This window comes from Corticium candelabrum, chromosome 5, assembly GCF_963422355.1.
Source record: "Corticium candelabrum chromosome 5, ooCorCand1.1, whole genome shotgun sequence".
Taxonomy (NCBI): domain Eukaryota; kingdom Metazoa; phylum Porifera; class Homoscleromorpha; order Homosclerophorida; family Plakinidae; genus Corticium; species Corticium candelabrum.
In genome coordinates this window covers 6212658-6232142 of record NC_085089.1, presented here as the reverse complement: position 1 = coordinate 6232142, position 19485 = coordinate 6212658, and the positions used below count along the sequence as shown (strand labels likewise).

General features: G+C 41.2%; 3 protein-coding genes across 3 annotated transcripts; 2 read left to right on the top strand and 1 right to left on the bottom strand.

Moving 5' to 3' along the window:
* The first annotated feature begins 2435 nt into the window (after positions 1 to 2435).
* On the top strand, positions 2436 to 10084 carry LOC134180114 (ribonuclease Oy-like). The gene is made up of 8 exons (XM_062647200.1): positions 2436 to 2607; positions 2678 to 2780; positions 2846 to 2919; positions 8225 to 8300; positions 8368 to 8435; positions 8491 to 8604; positions 8666 to 8786; positions 8852 to 10084. Exons 1-8 carry the CDS (start codon positions 2585 to 2587, stop codon positions 8984 to 8986), a joined length of 714 nt encoding a protein of 237 aa, XP_062503184.1. The 5' UTR covers positions 2436 to 2584; the 3' UTR covers positions 8987 to 10084.
* A 950-nt stretch (positions 10085 to 11034) lies between these two features.
* Positions 11035 to 13469, bottom strand: LOC134179831 (DNA-directed RNA polymerase III subunit RPC4-like). The gene is made up of 2 exons (XM_062646809.1): positions 12398 to 13469; positions 11035 to 11360 (listed from the first exon to the last, which is right to left on the bottom strand). The coding sequence occupies exons 1-2, from the start codon at positions 13413 to 13415 to the stop codon at positions 11152 to 11154; spliced, it is 1227 nt and encodes a 408-aa protein (XP_062502793.1). The 5' UTR covers positions 13416 to 13469; the 3' UTR covers positions 11035 to 11151.
* Positions 13470 to 13504: 35 nt separating this feature from the next.
* LOC134179832 (proteasome subunit alpha type-6-like) lies at positions 13505 to 19371 on the top strand. Its single transcript, XM_062646811.1, has 7 exons — positions 13505 to 13634; positions 13707 to 13801; positions 13862 to 13943; positions 18378 to 18533; positions 18594 to 18772; positions 19037 to 19131; positions 19191 to 19371. The coding sequence occupies exons 1-7, from the start codon at positions 13559 to 13561 to the stop codon at positions 19246 to 19248; spliced, it is 741 nt and encodes a 246-aa protein (XP_062502795.1). The 5' UTR covers positions 13505 to 13558; the 3' UTR covers positions 19249 to 19371.
* The last annotated feature ends 114 nt before the right edge of the window (positions 19372 to 19485 follow it).

Here is a 19485-nt window from a genome sequence, read left to right as displayed (position 1 = left end):
TATATGACATAGATTACAGGGATGCTGTCCATGCAGCTGCACACTTGGAAAAGGCATCGATCATCAGCAGTGGGCATATAAGTTTGGGCAATGCATGGTTTACTCTAGAAGTTGGGGTATATCTTCAACTTGTCTTATAGCTATCATTGCTTGTCTATAGCTATCACACGTCTATAGCTATTAATGAATTAATGTACTTACTGTGTCAGTATCGAGACAGTTTAGGTGCACGCCCATTGTCTAGATAAAGCATACATGATCGAGGTTGTCTTGAAATACCCCATATGCATGCTAAACAATTTCCATCTAACAGTCTTGCAACAATTAATGCACACTCCAGTACTACATAGCTATATAGGGCATTGTCTCACAACCATGTGGCTATACCAGTAGTGGAGGCTAATAACAACCAAACCTACTGCCAACTATCACAGATACAGTACACCTAGCTACCTTTATAGCAACAATTGCTATAGCAATATGATGGATTTAAAGATAGATTTCAATAGAACCAAATCAATAAACTACAGTAAAACCAGTTATATTTATAACAATATTTTTATTGTTGTTGTTATTGTTTTTCAACGCAACAACTTTATTTGCAGACAAGAGTGTACAAACAGCAAAGTCAAATCATGTTTAGCTGTATCTATATGCTATTTGCTTTATTAAAAGATATCGATTCTGTTTGTGGTACAGTAGTCCCTCGCTTGAGCGACCCCTCTCGCAAGCGACCACCTCTCTTGAGCGACCAAATTTTGGAGCACGGACCCACTGTAGCACAGATTTACCTCTTGTGAGCGACCACCTCGGTAGTGCGACCAGCGACCGGGGTATTTTGCGACCTTAAGTAACGTGCGTTAGCCTCTTGCACGCGATTGTCGTTTGCAGCTGCCAAAGCCCACGCCTCGATGCCTAAGGATAAACAACGTAGGGTTCTCACCCTTAAAGAAAGATTAGATGTTCTTCGCCGAGTTGAAGGAGGGAGGTCGTGCCGGGCTGTCGCTACGGAGCTAAAAGTTGGTAAAACCCAGATTCAGAACATTATCAAGGAAAAAGAGAGCTTACTCAAACAATGGGCCGAAGGAGGTAACTCTCAAAGGAAGTACACAAAGCCTAGGCGTTCTCCGTTTGACGAACTTGATGTTGTCGTGTGGGAATGGTTTGTAGCGACCCCTCTCGCAAGCGACCACCTCGTTTGAACGACCATTTTTTAGCGTACAAAGGTGTGGTCGTTCAAGCGAGGGACTACTGTATATGTACTGTAGTTATAATTTAAGTGCTTGTTTGTGTGCATGTATACTCTGTATGTACTTGCACCAGATTTCTGTGTGCAACAACAATGGTTATACAGTAGTCCCTCGCTTGAACGACCACACCTTTGTACGCTAAAAAATGGTCGTTCAAACGAGGTGGTCGCTTGCGAGAGGGGTCGCTACAAACCATTCCCACACGACAACATCAAGTTCGTCAAACGGAGAACGCCTAGGCTTTGTGTACTTCCTTTGAGAGTTACCTCCTTCGGCCCATTGTTTGAGTAAGCTCTCTTTTTCCTTGATAATGTTCTGAATCTGGGTTTTACCAACTTTTAGCTCCGTAGCGACAGCCCGGCACGACCTCCCTCCTTCAACTCGGCGAAGAACATCTAATCTTTCTTTAAGGGTGAGAACCCTACGTTGTTTATCCTTAGGCATCGAGGCGTGGGCTTTGGCAGCTGCAAACGACAATCGCGTGCAAGAGGCTAACGCACGTTACTTAAGGTCGCAAAATACCCCGGTCGCTGGTCGCACTACCGAGGTGGTCGCTCACAAGAGGTAAATCTGTGCTACAGTGGGTCCGTGCTCCAAAATTTGGTCGCTCAAGAGAGGTGGTCGCTTGCGAGAGGGGTCGCTCAAGCGAGGGACTACTGTACTACTAAATAAACATATTAGTGTTAATTGCCGATAGTAGCGAGGCTTTTAATCCGGGTCGCACAACAGAAAGGGGCGTGGTCCTATATGGCTCTCCATCGATCTTTTGGTACGTGTGTGTGTGTGTGTGTGTGTGTGTGTGTGTGTGTGTGTGTGTGTGTGTGTGTGCGTGCGTGCGTGTGTGGTGTGTGTGTGTGTGTGTGTGTGTGTGTGTGTGTGTGTGTGTGTGTGTGTGTGTGTACACAAATCTATATATACCAAGAGCTCCATACAGGACCACGTCTCTTTCTGTTGTGCGACCCGGATTAGAAGCCTCGCTACGCTCGGCATTAGGGCGCCTTTGGCAATAACAGTTATTTTTCTAGGGCTCCTATACTAACTACTAGCACTCCCTTACTAAGGCACTATCCAGAGAGATTGTTTCAGGGGCTATAATAAAAATTAGGTGACCTAATTAGGTCATTTAGCTAAGCTCGCAGGCGCTGAGTGGACATGACTATCTACGCATGCGTAAGACAGCAAAAACCGGATCGTTTACCTAGCCTCGACATCTTCGCCTTATGTACGTGGACAAAACTAGCGCGAGAGAGTCTGGGGACGAGGCTACCAACTAGTAGCGTCGATGCTAGTGTTTACTAATCTCTGTGTTCGATCCTTCTGGCGGTAACTTCGGAATGAAAACGACCATTTGTCTCTAGTATGCATCTTTTTTGCTTCTGATATAAAATTTAGTTTGTGAGGCGTCCGTGATCGCAATGATTTTTTAGTCTCCTTTCCTTTTTGTTTCTCTGTGCATACCATTGCAACGGCAAGCCGTCGTCATTCGACTTTTTTCTGTTTGCTCAAGCATGGCCACCAGCCATTTGCACGGTAATGTGTTTGCCATGTAGTTTTTGACTTCGTTTAATTAATTAACTAGGTCTTCTGTGCCGTAGGCGAATCCTGAGGACGGGTGCAGAGTGCCTCCAAGTTGGAATTCGGATGCAAGATGGACTATACACGGTCTATGGTGAGTGCATATTGGTGTACGAACTAGTTTACGTCTACACAATGGGTGTTCGGATTTTAATTAATTAATTGTCAATCGAAGAAGTTGGGAGAGCTTGCCGCTAGAACGTTGTGTGTGGTGTTGAACGGTCAGTGCCCCTTTTGATCATTCTAATTTTTGCATTTCAATGTTGTTAAAATTGCAAATGTCTCAAATGTTTTAACGTACATTTGATTTCTTTTCAAACCATAAAGCAGAAATTTAATTTTGGTTGAGCAGTGATTCTATTGTTTGATAAGGACGCTTTTGTTCAACTGTTGGAAATGTATCCTAGGGTGAGTTTGAATACTAGTTCTAGTTCTAGAACTGGAACTGTCAGAACTGTTGGAACTCTTGCTAGCAAATGAACGCTTAGAACTGTCAGCAAGTTGAGCATGCGCAAAGGCTCATACCTTCGGTAGGCGCAATAAGAAGTAAAGTGCCGTTTCTACTCCACTAACTTGTTGTAGTCTGTTCGAACATCAGCAGTGCTTTTGCTTTGGGTTTTTTGGAGCTGCTCGCCAAGAAGGTCACTGTAATCAGTTTCAAATGTTGTTTCTTCTGGTGTTTGCCAAGCCCATGGTCGCCACAAGTATTCATTAGAACCAACAAGGTCCACAACGACCTCAGCATCTGTACCCGCCATTTCACTTCAGCAGCCTCTGGGACTTTGCATGTAGGGCATGACAGTTCCAACAATTCCAGCTCGCTAGGCAGAACTGCTAGAACTACCAATTGAACGCTATAGAACTTTGCTCCCCCCGCCAATTCCAGTTCTAGAACTAGTATTTGAATGCACCCTTATTGTCAATTGTTAGATTTTAATGTTTACACAAATTGAAAATTGCAACAGTAGCAGTGGTACCTTTTGATCATTCTAATTTTGTAACCTAACATCTAATCTCGAGTAGCCAGACCCCTTTCCGCGTCATACTTCCGTGCGAAATGGGGTCTGGTGAACAGCCTTTGATGTCGCTGTGTGTTGTGTAGCCAGAAATTGGCTATCTAAAGACCGGATTTGGTTTCTTAAATGCTTCACTGAAGACCAGACTGGTATGCAAGCAGTGCAATCCTATCTCATTAGCTTCTCTTGTTTTGTAGAGAACAACTCGAAGACTTTGGCTTAAGTCGTTGCTGTTTGTGAAATCTGCATGTCTACAGCAACAATTAAATGCAGCCACAGGAACGTTGACGTTGACAGGCTTCCATCTCCTAGGCAATATCTGTCATGATTGACGTCGTACGTAGCGTTTGTGCGCTTGTGTCACAACGGAGACTGAAAATGCGAATGTACTCAATGTAAAGCACTGCACAAAACACATGAGATGATTACCCAAACACAGAGACGACTCATCGTGTTTCGATGATGTCAGCTCCAAGCCCGTCAATTCCATGACCAGATATCGCTCACTCTGGACTGTACGCGGTTGCTTTAGACGTCACAACAGCAAACAGCATCGAGTACGTTCGCATCCATTTAATGCGTTCGCATTCAGTTGTCGTTGTGACACAAGCGCACAACGCTAGACGTACGACATCGAGCCTGCCGACATCAACGTTCCTGCGGCCGTGTGGTAATTGTTGCTTGTAGACATGCAGACTTCACAAACAGCAACGACTCAAGCTGTAGTCTTCAAGTTGTTCTTTATGAAGCAAGAGAAGCTAATGAGATAGGATTGCACTGCGTGCATACCAGTCTGGTCTTTAGTGAAGCATACCAAATCTGGTCTTTAGATAGCCGATTTCTGGCTACGCGGCACCCAGAGACATCAAAGGCTGTTTACCAGACCCCATTTAGCGCGGAAGTATGACACGGGGAAGGGGTCTGGCTACGCGAGACTACCTAACATCTTGCACTAGTCAACATCAGGGCCAACATATAAAGTGAGAAAATTTGCAGCTGCCGTTGCCTGAACTGTTTCACACTACTGATGTGTACTCTAATATCAGCTGTAGGTGCTAATTGTATTAATTAGCTACTATTGTAAAAGAAGGACACCACATTAAGTGGTGGACTGCTTCGAGAGAAGCTTACTGTAAACGGGCTGAATTGACTTCCGGTCTGTCTGTCAGTATGTCGCTATGTTTGTACCTATGTTTGTTTGTAAGCGCGTGTCACGCTTGGGGAGTTTGTCAAGCCAATCAGCAATTGTTTTGGGACGCGAAATGTAGGTGACGTAACAATAGCATATCGGCGTGAATCATTCTCGGGAATTTGTTGAGCCAATCAGGAATCTTTTGAGACACCAACAATGGGTGACGTAACAATACCGTGCATTATGACAGAAAAGCCGAGATGTCATATCCATAGTAAAAACGTTAAACCGTCGTCAAACTGAGAAGCGCAGAGTAAAGTTCAGGCTAGAATTGTACGCATCTGTTTCTTTTTAGAGAAGAATCGCAAAACAAACGAATTCATCGTTCTTCAAGAAACCAAGCGAAGGTCCCATGGGACCATGAATCTGTACTGTTCCGCACAACCAACATGTCATCCGCGGTCTTCAAGAGAGCAATATGTTTTAGCTGTAAGTAGTACTGATGATGAACGATTGGCGGCGTCTTGCAAGAAATTACAGATTCGTAGGAAACACTAATGCTGCTTTCTTCTGGATCCGGTCACTACATGTCGCTTCACAGTATTTCTAGGAGACGTACGAGATCAATCTTTATCTAGCTACGACGAATTATCATCGGAACAAAAGATGCTAGCAACGTACGGCTCAACGAAAGCATGATAATCTCATCCACCTCAGTAGTTAACTGCAAGTGATGCAAGATCGAGCACTACAGAATCGAGAAATAACGTGCAAGAATATACGTACAGGTGTAAGTAGGAGTGATGATGAACGATTGACGTCATCTTGCAAGAAAGATTCGCTGCACTGCATACTTTCTTCTGGATCAGGTCGCTACACATACATGTTGCTTCACAGTATTTCCCCATGCACGTACGTCGATCTCTAGCTATGACGAATTGATTTTAACGGAACGAAAGATGATAGCAACGGCTCACGAAAGCGTGATAATCATGTCCACCTCAAGTGATGCAAGCAAGATCGAGCGCTACATGCAGAATTGAGAAATAACGTGGATAACAAGCTCGCTCCGTGCAAGAGACGCAGCTGTCACACATGTGCATGTACTAAATTCAAAGTGTAGTGTGGGACATTGATGATATTTAGTTAATTATCTTTAATCACATCGACGCATCCCTGGGTTTTCAAAGAATTATACATTCTAGCAACAGGCTAATGATTAATTAATGATAGTGACTATAGATAGACAAAAATTAAAGAAAAGTACATTGATACACAATAAATACACACACACATGCACACACACACACACATGTGCACGCTTGTAGCTTTGAAGCGACGGTGCAAACACAGCTTCCTTTACTAGTAAAGTTTGATGAGCAATCTCTGATAATTGCGTAACCTTCCACAGTATCAAGTCAGACAGCAAGATGTTAGGTTACGAAATTAGAATGATCAATGGTACCACTGCCATTGTTGTAATTTTCAATTTGTGTAAACATTAAAATCTAACAATTGACAATAAGATACATTTCCAACAGTTGAACAATGTTCTTATCAAACAGTAGAATCACCGCTCAACCAAAATTGCAAATTTTTGCTTTATGGTTTGTAAAAAAATCAATGTACATAAAAACATTTGAGACATTTGCAATTTTAACAGCATTGAAATGCAAGAATTAGAATGATCAAAAGGGGCACAGACCTTGAATAATTATAGAACTTTGTCGCCCTGCTAGCATACCAAGAAGACATAACCAAATGCGGGTTGCAGGCGTTTATCTGATCCTTGGTGCGGTAAGTCACATAACACTGCACACCTGATGTGTCGCGTTTTACAGCAAACTTTGTTGACACTTTTGTTATGTGGCGTTGCTAGGGACGTGGTACACCACGTGACAGCTAGCGCACAACAGCGAATTTCTAAGGCCATTCATTCATTCATGATTGCATACACTCTTCCACAGGCGTAGCGTGGTCCTCAAGTTGGGGGTAATAAATTAGATTACCAACCACACCCATTTTTACTTGCAAAGCCATGCCCATTTTCTACTTTTTACTTTTCTCGCTCACAGTTTGTAAACATGTAAGTAAATAGTATGAATTTCATGTTACAAATAAACTGCGAGACTGAGTGTCATTAGTGTTCATAAAGGATTGGAAACACTGTTACAGTCCCTGCCAAAAAGGTTTTCACGGCTTGCTGCGATCGTCAAATTAAATGGCATCTCGATGACACTAGAATCTATAGAATACTAATTCAGTGCAAACTGCCATTGACCAAGTTTAGCATTTCATAATGTAGCGAGTAATAGGTCTATCTAGTTAGCTAGAATAACCTGAACGGAGAAAGTACAGAGTGCCTTGTTAGGTAGCGGAGCCGCTGGAGATTCCATTCTCTGGTCAATCAGGTTGTCAACCCTAAACTTGCTTGAAAATAATTGATGGATAGGCTTCTGCCTTTTGATGCGATCTTGTTTAAATCTGCCATTGCTGGATAACGTAGCAAAGTGATGGGCATGCGCACGTCACGTATCCACGACTTCTCGACACTGGTTTTATCATACTGAAATGACAATGTTTATTATCAAAGAGATAGTCAACATCATTGTCAATGTACTACTCTATGATTAAGTGAACTGTTTAGTAACTTAATAATTATAGTTCTGCTTGAAGTGGAGTGACATGCCCAAAGTGTTTGGGGCTATAGCCTTTCCCCTACCCCCCTGATGCTACGCCGGTGACTCTTCTCTAATATAATAATTAACTTTGTGTGAGTTCTCCATTCACGTTGTCTTTCTCTCGTTTGAGGTCATTTCTTGAACTTGATTCACTGAGTTTACAGTAGGGCTCCATGAACGTTTACATGCATGTGCACTGCACTCATCCAGACATGGGGAAATGTTACAACAAAACAAGTTTTATCAATACAATAGTATGCACTAACCTCGAGAGTGAACCACTTAGAGAACTATACTAGTGCAACTCAGTGGTAATATTAATTCTAGGGTACAAATAGGAAAATCTTAATGAATAATGACAGACTCCCACATTTGACTGCTCATGTCTTGGTAAAAAATCTAGGTAAATCAAATTTGCCTGACACAATGAGCTAGAGTTGCATTGCACATCTATGCAGATGAATCAATGGATGCATGGTTTAGATAATAAGCCTTGTTGGAGTTAGTCATAATAGCATACTGTAACTACAACGAAAGGTTTGGCTTTAATTTGATTTTTATGTTGATTAGGCCTGCAGTTGATAAGGCACGAAGTGAGGTTTACTGCAATAGCGCCTACACATTTATTAACATGAATGCATTAAAGGTAAGTATAGTGTTGCACAGTAGTGACCTAAAGCTAGTATGTTAGCACTGTGTTCATGGTAATGTAGGATTTGCTGCCCGAACTGAAGTACGATTGGCCATCTGTGTTTGCTGACTCAAGTGACAACAGTTTCTGGTAAGGATGTGTACAAGTATGGAGCTGACGTTTTGACATTTTCAGATTTTGTTAGGAGTCATGAATGGAGGAAACATGGAACTTGTGCAATGTCAGTGGATTTTTTGAACGATGAGCATGATTATTTTGAAACTGCCATATCAATTCACAAAAGTTTCAATATTTACGAGTAAGCTTAGCAGTTTATTCATTTCTTGGTTGCTGGTAGTTACAGGTAGTTTTTATTTTAGTGCTCTTGTCAATGCAGGAATTGTTCCATCAGAGACTAATACATATGACGTAGACGAGATTGGTTTTGCCATTACTGCTGCGTATGGTGTGGAACCAATGCTTTTGTGTGGATCTAACGAGGTATTGTGAAATGTGCCCATACTCTGCATGAGTGCGTGTATGAGTCTAACTGTCTGTTTGTATAGTCAATTGGGCAGTTTTTGTCAGAGATCCACTTGTGTATGGACAAAACTCTCCAGCTTATTGACTGTGGCAGCTTTGTCTATGTATACTCTGCTTGTCAACCTGAAGAGTCAGTGAAGTACATAACATCTTTCTGATATACAGTTTTAATGTGTGTGCTATGGATGCATTGAACTGCTTTTGTTTCGATGTAAAATGTGATGTACCTGCACAGACATGGACAAAATTATAAGAACACCCTGCCACTCGATCTACCATGTATGCACACATAGGTAGATCAAATATAATTAGCTTACTTTCGCTAGGATAACCCATTACCATATTAGGTTGTTTGTTGCATTAGGTTAATGTCTTGGGATATTGTGTAAATTGCTTTTGGTCATAATGCAATTCTAACGGGAATATAATAAACAATAATAGATATTAATTAATAGCGGAAGTGGGCGTAGAGTCCTTGTTATACTCTCTCTCTGATATTTTTAATGGTTTTTAAAAAAAACATTATAAATTGCATGAGGAAAGATTGTAGCCATTCACTAGTCTGCTGGATATGCGTTTTAGTGGGAAAATTCTGCAAACTTTGCTCCAGCTGAATTTTTCTTACACATGATCACTAATTTGTTACAAACATTTACCACCGGAAGTGACATCACAATAGTCTTTATCATTGGTAGTCTGCTTATTTTTTTACTAGAGCCTTGAAAACCAAACTAGGGCCGGGGCTAGAGTCTACTCTAGTGGTTTGTAGTTGGAAATTGAAACTAACCATTTGCATATGTAAACGGTGAAAAGATGCGCCAACTTCATGTGCTGGATTGTGCTAGATTCCAGAGTCTTTGCAGTGGACACTAGAAGAATGGTGTACACATTGATTAGAACTCATTGACTGAGACCTATAAAATAATGAAATATGAGATTCAAAGTAAACCAGATTGAGCACTCAACAAAATGAAGTTTTTGTGTTTGCCACAAAACGCATGCACAGTACATTTTGTGCTCGTCAAACAAGTTGGGGGTAATAAAGAAAGCAGTTGAGCAAAAATCTTAAAAGGATTGTCTTTACAGCAGTTAGAGATATTTGATCAAAGTTTGTCTACAACACAAATGACTGGGTGTTCTTATAATTTTGTCCATGTCTGTATGTGCTAGTTCTTGTTTGTAGTATGTTCATTCTGACAGCAGTCTTCCTCGTCAGCAGTTATGAACTCAATATTATTACAAGTATAAGTTGCAACTCAAAATTTAAACTGTCAACCACAATGCGAATACAGTGTAACTGTGACCTATAAGTTAGAAGAAACTACAGTGTAGCATCAGAAACAAAATGGTGAATGCACTGATAGGCATCAGCCATTTCAGGTATGCCGCTTTTTCACTAAGTGGTAGGCTAATTAGGGGAGCATAGGGTGGCCACTGAATGGATACAATAGTCCAGATGGATCCAAGAAATGGATTCATAGTCAGGGCTCACACTACACATCTTGTAAAGTCTACTCTTACTGTGACTTTTTGCATTCTTTGCTGCTCTACAATTTACTTCAATCTCTACAGTACCAGTGTTTGGTGTAGATAGAAATAATTGTTTTGTTTGCTAAGATTACAATGAAAGCAAAAAAGTCAATCAAATTGCACAAAGATCACTCTAACTGATCTCTTTGTTGCATACCAACTGACTTTAGTAGAATAAAACTAAAGAAACACTTGCAGTTTCGGTGCTATGGAGTGAACCGACACTCAACTTCGAATTTAGAGGTTTGAAAAGGTACATTGTAGAACATTAGTGTGATTGATGTGAAAGACTTATGAGCTCGAGGATAGTCTTGTGTAGTCAGACCCTTCACTGCCCTCATTATAAGGGCTTGTCTTTTCAATTAAAAATGGGGTTGGCGACATTGCTCATGTGATGCCTAATCAAGTTTTCTGAAATTAGATTGTCGAACATCTCTTATCATGTTCTGGTCAAACAGGTGCAACAGTTGCTGACAGTCACTTGTGGCTACTGTGTTTTTATCTGGTTACACATATGCACAAACAGCTACTTTTACGGCCATAATACATGTAATAGCTGATGGGCCAGTAGAGCTCATTGTTCAATTGCGTTAAATGACATGCATCCAATTGGGACTAGGAATCTGACATGCATGGTGGACATGAGGTTGTTAGCACAGCCAAAACAAGATCGTCAACATGAGTCAGTCAATGAACTCATCAACTGCATGTATTATATATTAAACAATACAAATTCAATTCAAGTGGATAAATATTTTTCTTAGAATTTGACTATTTGTTAGTATGAAATGCCTCATCTAGAATCCAGCAGTTGCTCCAAATCTGGGTTACAAATGAGATGGTGTTGAATGTTGCCAAGGACACCTAAATACTGACCATCTTCCTCTGGATGGACTGACACAACTTGTTGCAGGTTTCCACTTCCAGCACCAGCAGTCACGTCCATTGTTATGTTACCCAGTTGCATAGAGACTCTACCGGACCTGTGAACTCTCAACACACCTATAAAACCAAGAAGATACACTTCTTCAAAAACTAAAATATATTGACAAATACAAAAAGCAGCTCCAAACAGCTAACAGAAAATATAATGCAATAATAAGATGAAATGTAACTCAGTTCTTTGTACAATGATAAGACATAGGGTAATCCAGGGTAATTCCATACACATTTGCCTTTGGTGACCCGTATCGTGTAGACAACGCGTCGTTTTAACTTGTTGTATCTGCCGTTAGCATTGGCCACTGCACTACATACAGGAAATTTCGTGGTCATGTCCTTGCTCACCTCGATTAGAAACAAGATATAATGTGAGGGAAGGTCAGATTTGGTGGGTGGCGCAATTCCGTACACCTCCCAATACTTGCTTTTCTCAAAAGTTTGGGGTTTCTAATACTGTTCAGCACGCGCTAACACTTACAAATTGAGTCTGCATGTCTTTCTGAGATGTACAACCTGGAAGCTAAACCTACTCTATTGTCACCTATTTCACAGTTATCAGAGCTGGAAGTTACAACATTGTCGTGATTGAGCGGAGTGCCAGTGAAGCAGGTAGGGATAGCCCCCACAAAATTACATGGATGGCTCGTTACTAGTAAGTCGTATCTCGCGAGCGAGTTTACCACTGACAGATGGTAGCACTGAAGGCCAAATACTACGGTGACAAACAGATTTGCAAAACGAGCTTTGCTCTTAAAGAGAAACCAGACAAGTCAGCAGATGTGGTACCTTCGCTCAGAAATCGCTGTGTAGATTCTACAAACGATAACACTGGCAGTTTCTTTTGTTTTCTTTGGAGCGCTAGACAATTAGCTATTCAACGAGGGCTTACTTACTAGACTAGAGCTTGGTTCAGAGCAGTGATCAGCCATTGAAATCAAACTGTACTGAATTACCCCGCGTACTGAATTACCCCGCGTACGGAATTACCCCGGATTACCCTACTTTTTTAGTAGTCAACACATTGCTTAATTAAGAATAAAATAAATACTGTTACGACATGAACACCAACAATGTCATTTTCTATACTGATGTCTTACCTGCATAACCTGATGGAGCATCCGCTAGACCAGCTCTTGATTGCTGATCTGACTGCCCCTCTTCCTTACCATTCTCATCACAGCCTGCAGCAGCACATACACAGTCAGGCAACTGCATGAACAGTAACCGTTCATTTGAAGCTTCTTCAAATAACTGAGCTATATGATCATGATCAGTCTTTGAGGCAGAGTGTTGAGTCATGATCGAACTATCACATTCTGTCTTTTCAATCTTGACTATCCCATTGGCAGACAGTTTGTCTTGTTTCAAACCCTCAACAACTCTGTCCATTTTTTTCTTTGGTTTGACAGGGTTTGTGGAGATTTTTGTCAGAGGCAAACAGACTGGAATCATCTCTGTTGGTCCACTGAAAACAGTTTCGTCAACGTCCATTGTATCCACCAGGCCATCCATTTGCCTGTCTGAATAATCTCGTTCATTAATTTCTCGCTTTGAACTTTCTGCTCTCACAATCTTTTGTCCAGGCCACTGGCTGCCCTTAACATCAGTCTTTGCTCCACTACTCCCATTCCCACTGAATCCAACAGACTGACGTCGGATGGTCTTCTGTGCAGGCCCTGCAGAGAACACGGACGGAGTTTGTTTCAACTCTGTCTCACTTCTTCCTCCGCTTCTCCGCCTAGTATTATCATTCCTGCCTCTACCTCTACCTCTGCCCCGTCCCCTCTTTTTACTGCAATCAGCCACAGATTGCTCTGTCTTCACTGCTGAAGCTGATTTATCATCAACTGCTCTTGTTCTCTGCGGTATAGTGGGAGTGAACCGTCGAGAGCTTGGCTTGGCTCCTGTTCCCATACCTAGAGTCAGATCACGTGGAGGGCGAATGGACTGTAACCGTCCTGTTGGATTAATTCCACTAGGAAGCACATTTCGTAGAAATCCTTCTCCAGTTGCAGAGCTAGGCAACGTGAAAGGCGAAGACGAAGCGCCTGATCGTAAAGTCGACCCAAAAGAAGTCCCACTAGCAAACGAAGCGTTCAAAGATTTGTCTGTCATAAGAGTTGCACAACGGAGAATGCAGCATAAACGACCATTGGCGTTTCTGCTGTTCAGTTCTATGCCCCGTATGTTGCGTCACGTGCTTGAATGTATGCCACGTGTCTACGTATGTCACGTGCATAAGCCCCGTATAATCAAAAATGGCGAGGGGAAGCAGTGCAGGATTCGACCATCACATTACTATCTTCTCTCCTGAAGGACGGCTTTACCAAGTCGGTGGGTACATGAAACAACGTTTTGTTAGTTATTATGGTTTAGTTTGTTGACATGTTTTGTGTTTTGCTTTAGAATACGCTTTCAAAGCTATCAGTCAGGGGGGAATGACGTCCATAGGTGTTCGTGGAGATGACTGTGCTGTTGTGATTACGCATAAGAAATTGCCAGTGAGTTTACAGCGTTCAACGTGATCCTGCTGGTTGATTTCAATCATATTCTGCTTACAGGACAAACTCCTGGATGCGTCTACTGTGACTCATATGTTCAAGCTGACTGAACACATTGGTTGTGTTATGACTGGATTGTCTGGTATGTCTGTACACTAATGAACTCTAATGATTGTCTAATGATGGTAGTTCAAACTTAAAGTTAGATAAAGTTGTTTAGCATATGCATGTGTAACTGTTGTGTCAGTGTACGTTTTGATGCTATATGTTGGTATACTGCACAAAATCAGTAGATGTCAAGGATCATGCTTGGCTGAGCATTTAAATAAAACTAAAAATCCCTTGCTTCCACATCTATGGGCCTTGTGAAACCCACGATATACACTTGTCACGAAGTATAACAAATTTAGATGTCAATTTGCTGTTAAATGTGCTACTTGTAAAATGTATCTAAAATGATACAAGTGACTGTCATTTTATGTGACCACATTGTTTGTAGCAACACTAAAGTAGGGATGTTCAATTGGGCTCTTTCATCCTCTTCCAGAAGAGTCTAAAAAAGAGCCTGCATGAGGTTGGAAGACCTGCCACCAATTGGACGCTCATTTGCAGAGTACACTTTGGATGATGTTGAAAGCGGTGGCTGTCGCTTCTGGAGACACATGTGTGATCTTGTCGGACTTTTTTGCTAGGATTTTGAGCTTATCTTGTCAGCTTATGTCATCGTTCATGGATATGCAGAAATAACTGGACCAGAATACGTTAGCTAGCAAGAGTTTCGGCATCATGTTAGGCTTATGAGAGCCTGTTTGAAACTAGATTCCTGTTTGTTGACAGCTCATTGCCATTAGTAGTGTCAGTAGTGTCATTTCTTGCTGCCCTACTGTTGGTATCATCAATGCTAGAAGTCCGTCCGGGATTCACCGCCATGGCCATATCAACTAGGGTATCTCAATAACAGAGCAGAGGTGTTCGGTGAATCAGTTGTCACAGACGCCAAGTGGTTCAACGAAAACTGTGATCTCATTGCCTCCTCGTGCCATGCAGTTGAATAAGGAGACTACTGTGCATGTGCCACACACACATTTCTTTCAGACATTTTAGTGGCAGAGTGGTAGAGGTTGGAAGAGGTTTCTCCAAGACAGTGAACCAAGCGAATACCTTTTCCATTTCTGGAAGAGACTAGAAGCTGGAAGAGCCCAAACGAATGCACACATCGTCTAATCTACAAAGTAAGAAGAGTTGTTACATACGGGACATAAATGTTCTTTCCTGGCTATGCAATGTTAGGTTTTTGTACATAAATGTTGTTAGCCAAGAATGTGATTGACTTTATGTTGATAGTAGCAGACAGGTAAGTTTTGTTCTGTATTTCTGATAATACCTGGTAATTGCGAACATGAATTAAACTGTTGTTATAAAGACTTCTCATGAACGTAGGCGGTTGTGATTGGCTGCTCATCCATTGTCTGTGGCTGCCATGTATGACTAAATGCAAATACTACTTCATGATTGGACCGCATCAGGGGCATGCCACATTCTTGAGCATGTGCATACTAAATGCATACATTACATTCTGTCAGAGTGTAAACTTTCTTGTTCCTCTTGTATTGGTGTTTGCAAAGACAATTCTCCAAACGTAAGTAGTCGCACAGAACACACAGGAGAAAGGAAAAACATGCAATAGATATTAGACTATGCAGTCATTAAGACCTGCATGTGTAAACATATTACATTTTAAACAGCAGGTATAAAATATAGCAGCAACGACTTCGCTCTGTAGTCGTTGTATTCATTAAAAGCCATCCAGGTTGATGGAAGTGCTGGTATATCTGAATTTTGAGCTGCAGCATTTGCTAAAGTGTCATGGTGGCCTTCGATCATACCCACAATGCGCGAGCAATGGACCGCATGATGTACACATACTCTCACTAACTGGGAATCCGAGGCCAGCAGTCCTCAATAACGTCAGCAATCAGACGATCCATGCCAGTGGCTGTACCGCCAGATCCAGATGTAGGTGGCAGGGGAGGACGCTGCTCTGACGCCTTCTGCATCAACACGTTGTTTACACTTTCAGCCGGAAGTCGTTGACAAGTCAATGTCATGGCAGCTTCTAAGCTTTCAGTAGAGACGACTCTTGGACCCGCAGAATTCTAGAATTAACGATGGAACGACCGCTATCCAGAACCGTGACCGAAATTGCAGGCATGGCACATATTATGTATACTAGCTATATAAATATGTATAATACATGTGCAATTTGCCTCGTACATACTGACGTGCACTGTGCGCAACGGAACCATACACGCACTTGCATGCAACATGTTCAAAAACACGTTCCGCAAAAAAGAATTTGGGAAAAATTCGGTGCAACCTCCAAAAGACAGTTGGTTGGGTTACCCGAAACGAAGAAATTTTTGGTGTAGCTCAATCATTAGTGTTTACACTGCCTAATTATGATTAGACTAATGACGTCTTAATACTGGCTAGAAGCAACCTTATATCTTTGTTAGTGGTTACATGAGATTGACCTACCTACTAAACATAGAGCTTTTTAATGATACCATTATGATCTCAGTACAGTACAACCTCGATTATTCAGACTTTCGATTATCTGGACATATTCTGTGTCCCCTGACTTTTTGCGTTACCGGATAAAGGCACTATAGTATATTTCACTACATACTAATATGCTGTAGGTATAGCCTTTCACAAAGGAGCAACCACGTAACAGAGAACGTAATAATGTAATAAATAGGCAGCTGTTGGTGACTCTTCTAGTGACATGAAGGTACAGTAAGTGTGGAAACAGAGCAGGGTTTTGCACAGTGGAGGAAAATTAGTTGATATTTATCAACTTTTAATTATCTAGACTTTTACCTGTCTCTGGAAAAGTCCGGATAATCGAGATTGTACTGTACGTTGTGTATGGTTACACGTCAGCAGCATACTTTCGATTGTGAGCACAAAGGTGACTTTAATTCTAGAACAGACTTTTAGTATGTGTGCTTACATATGCTATCTTGCACGAATCACGAATGCTGTCATTTTGTTTGCATGGAGACCCTTCTCAAATAAACTTTCACAAGTAGAAGACGATGTCCACCCCTGTGGCACCACAAAGCAAGACCGATCTCTGAAATTTTTATTCTTTGTGACATTTGTACAGTTGTATCTTACCTGCAAAAATACTGAAATCACTGTGACATGATGTGCTTGGTCTAAACACAGTCTTGCTCTCATGTTCAACTGACTTTCATTTTACTTCAGAGAGCTGTCAATGTGCTTTGGTAACTGATATCAGTGTAGCTGTCAAAGTGATTGCATACAAGTTTGTGGCATATAGCAGTACACACATTACAGGTATACCTGTTGTGGACTAAGGATGATTAAATTAGCACAACAGGGTACTAAGATAATTAGGTTGATAATGATAACATCACAGAAAGTATTTTGGTTTGCATAATCAAAAGGGACAAACCTTATTCAGACAGAAAAACAAAGGTGCTTAATTTAATAAATGCCATCACATCGTCACACAAGAACTGCCAGAACTGCTGGAACTCACTTTTGATTTAGTTCTGAAACTGTTCGAACTGATTCCGACAGTTCTGTCCAAGGGGGAGATGGAACTGCTAGAAGTGACTGAACTGACATGCCTCTTTTCTACAAAGTCCCAAAAGTGTGATGGCGCACTATTTTGTAGTTTCGTGCTGTCTATTGCTCCTTTTGAGGAAGATTGGTGTTCATCACGAGGTCAGCAAGAGGCGCTGTTAGCTGAAGTCACTCTGGCAGTCGGTGGATTGGTAGCTGATGAAGCCATAGTAGGCATATGTTAATTGACATTGCTTCTGTTAGCAGTTCTGGTTCACAAAGCAGATTTTTTGTTTGATCTAGTTCTGGTTCTATCAGTTCCAACAGTTGCGACACACCCTCAGTTTCAATTCTAGAACTGCAATTTAAATGTGCCCTTTGTATTTTTGTGTTAGCAGTCTGCAAGTTGATCACTTAATTAAATGTAAATATATCATCAATTCCTGATCTAGAGTCAAGAGTAGGTTTGTACTTCAACTATAGTATAAGGCTGAAAAGAAGTTGCTGTACTTTTACATGTATTTCATGTGGTATAGACGAGTAAAGAGTTGTGAATGGTTTAGCTTCAGTAGAACTGATTTATGGCTTGCTAACTTGTCCGAAGCATTGTAGTAGATGAAGGTTTCCCAGTCTTTGCAATTTAATTTAGTTTGGTTAATGTGTGTTCATCTTAGTGTTTCGCTATAGTGCTGAGTGTCTTTGTGATGGTGATAGGTGTTGGGTCCGTTTGGGATTAAACAAATATTGTTAGTGATTATTAAATCTAAGAAGAACACCATTTATCATGAAACGGTCATTTGAAGACTGTTTCTAAACACTTTGTTATGATTACGGTATTACAAGATGATTGTAGACTTTACTGACTCTTGTTCATTTATTGTATGACAAACCATGATTGCAATAAAGGTGAACATTTGTGTTTGATACAATAAATATTTACTGCATTGTGTGCATTTCTAATTTGTCAAATGTTTACCAGCTGATTCCGCTGCTCAAGTAAGACGGGCTCGCCATGAAGCAGGATTTTGGAAGTACAAGTATGGGTATGAGATTCCAGCTGATATGCTGTGTCGTCGTATTGCTGACATTTCTCAAGTCTACACTCAAAATGCCAACATGCGACCACTGGGCTGCAGTAGGGAACCATTGTCATTAGAGTAACAACTGCTTTTAGACGGCTGTATTGTTTGTTCAGGTATGATTATGATTAGCATAGATGAAGAGTATGGACCAAGACTATACAAAACAGATCCTGCTGGTTACTATTGTGGCTATCAAGCATGTAGTGTAGGCAGCAAGCAGACCGAGGCAAATACTTTCTTGGAAAAGAAGATCAAGAAGAAACCGAAACTCGGTTACACTGAGACTGTGCAGGTATTTAGATGGGCTGGTATTTTATGGGCAGTTATATTATTAGCCTCATTGTCAGCAGGCAGTGGATACACTTGTTCTGTGACATGTATGTTTTCTTTTATTAATTAAGAAGAATAGATGCTTTTGATATTCTTCTTTTGAAAGAAGGAAACACTGAAGTCATGGATGGCTGTCGTGTGTAACCACTGCTTGTAATGAAGTGGCCTGGAAATGGGGCTACACAGTTTCAAGTATGATAAGTAAGATGCTGTTGTTGTTGCACAGATGGCAATTACTGCATTGTCAACCATTTTGAGTGTTGACTTTAAACCATCAGAAATTGAAGTGGCAGTTGTCACTACAGACAAGCCATTATTTAGGTAGATGGTGCTAGTAATGTGTGTATGTATTATGCCTTTGATGACTTGTCTGTTTAAAGGGTATTGCCTGATGATGAAGTGGACGGACACTTGACAGCAATTGCTGAGAAGGATTGATTTTTGCCTAGACAGTAGAGTGTATTGCATGATTGTGACACAGTCAGAGGTAGCTATAGTACATACAAATGTAGCTTCAAGTGTTCATTACCATTACCTATTCAAGTGTTCATTACCATTCCAGCTACTATCTCTGTCTAGTCCTGTCTTGCGTGGGATCGACCTATTCATTCGCACTAGTCGCAAGGAAGTGTTCAACGCATGAAATACAAAGGTGTGGTGTCACTTGTACGTTGG

Bases quoted from the DNA above. Each gene is read 5' to 3' on its own strand.
- LOC134180114 (XM_062647200.1), top strand. From the start codon at position 2,585: ATGAAAACGACCATTTGTCTCTA. The intron at 2,920-8,224 runs GTGAGTGCATAT...TATGTTGATTAG, and splicing joins TGGACTATACACGGTCTATG to GCCTGCAGTTGATAAGGCAC. The intron at 8,605-8,665 runs GTAAGCTTAGCA...TTTTTATTTTAG, and splicing joins AAAAGTTTCAATATTTACGA to TGCTCTTGTCAATGCAGGAA.
- LOC134179832 (XM_062646811.1), top strand. From the start codon at position 13,559: ATGGCGAGGGGAAGCAGTGCAGGATTCGACCATCACATTACTATCTTC. The intron at 13,802-13,861 runs GTGAGTTTACAG...TTCTGCTTACAG, and splicing joins TTACGCATAAGAAATTGCCA to GACAAACTCCTGGATGCGTC. The intron at 13,944-18,377 runs GTATGTCTGTAC...AATGTTTACCAG, and splicing joins TGTTATGACTGGATTGTCTG to CTGATTCCGCTGCTCAAGTA.
- LOC134179831 (XM_062646809.1), bottom strand. From the start codon at position 13,415: ATGACAGACAAATCTTTGAACGCTTCGTTTGCTAGTGGGACTTCTTTT. The intron at 11,361-12,397 runs GTAAGACATCAG...TTGGTTTTATAG, and splicing joins TGCTCCATCAGGTTATGCAG to GTGTGTTGAGAGTTCACAGG.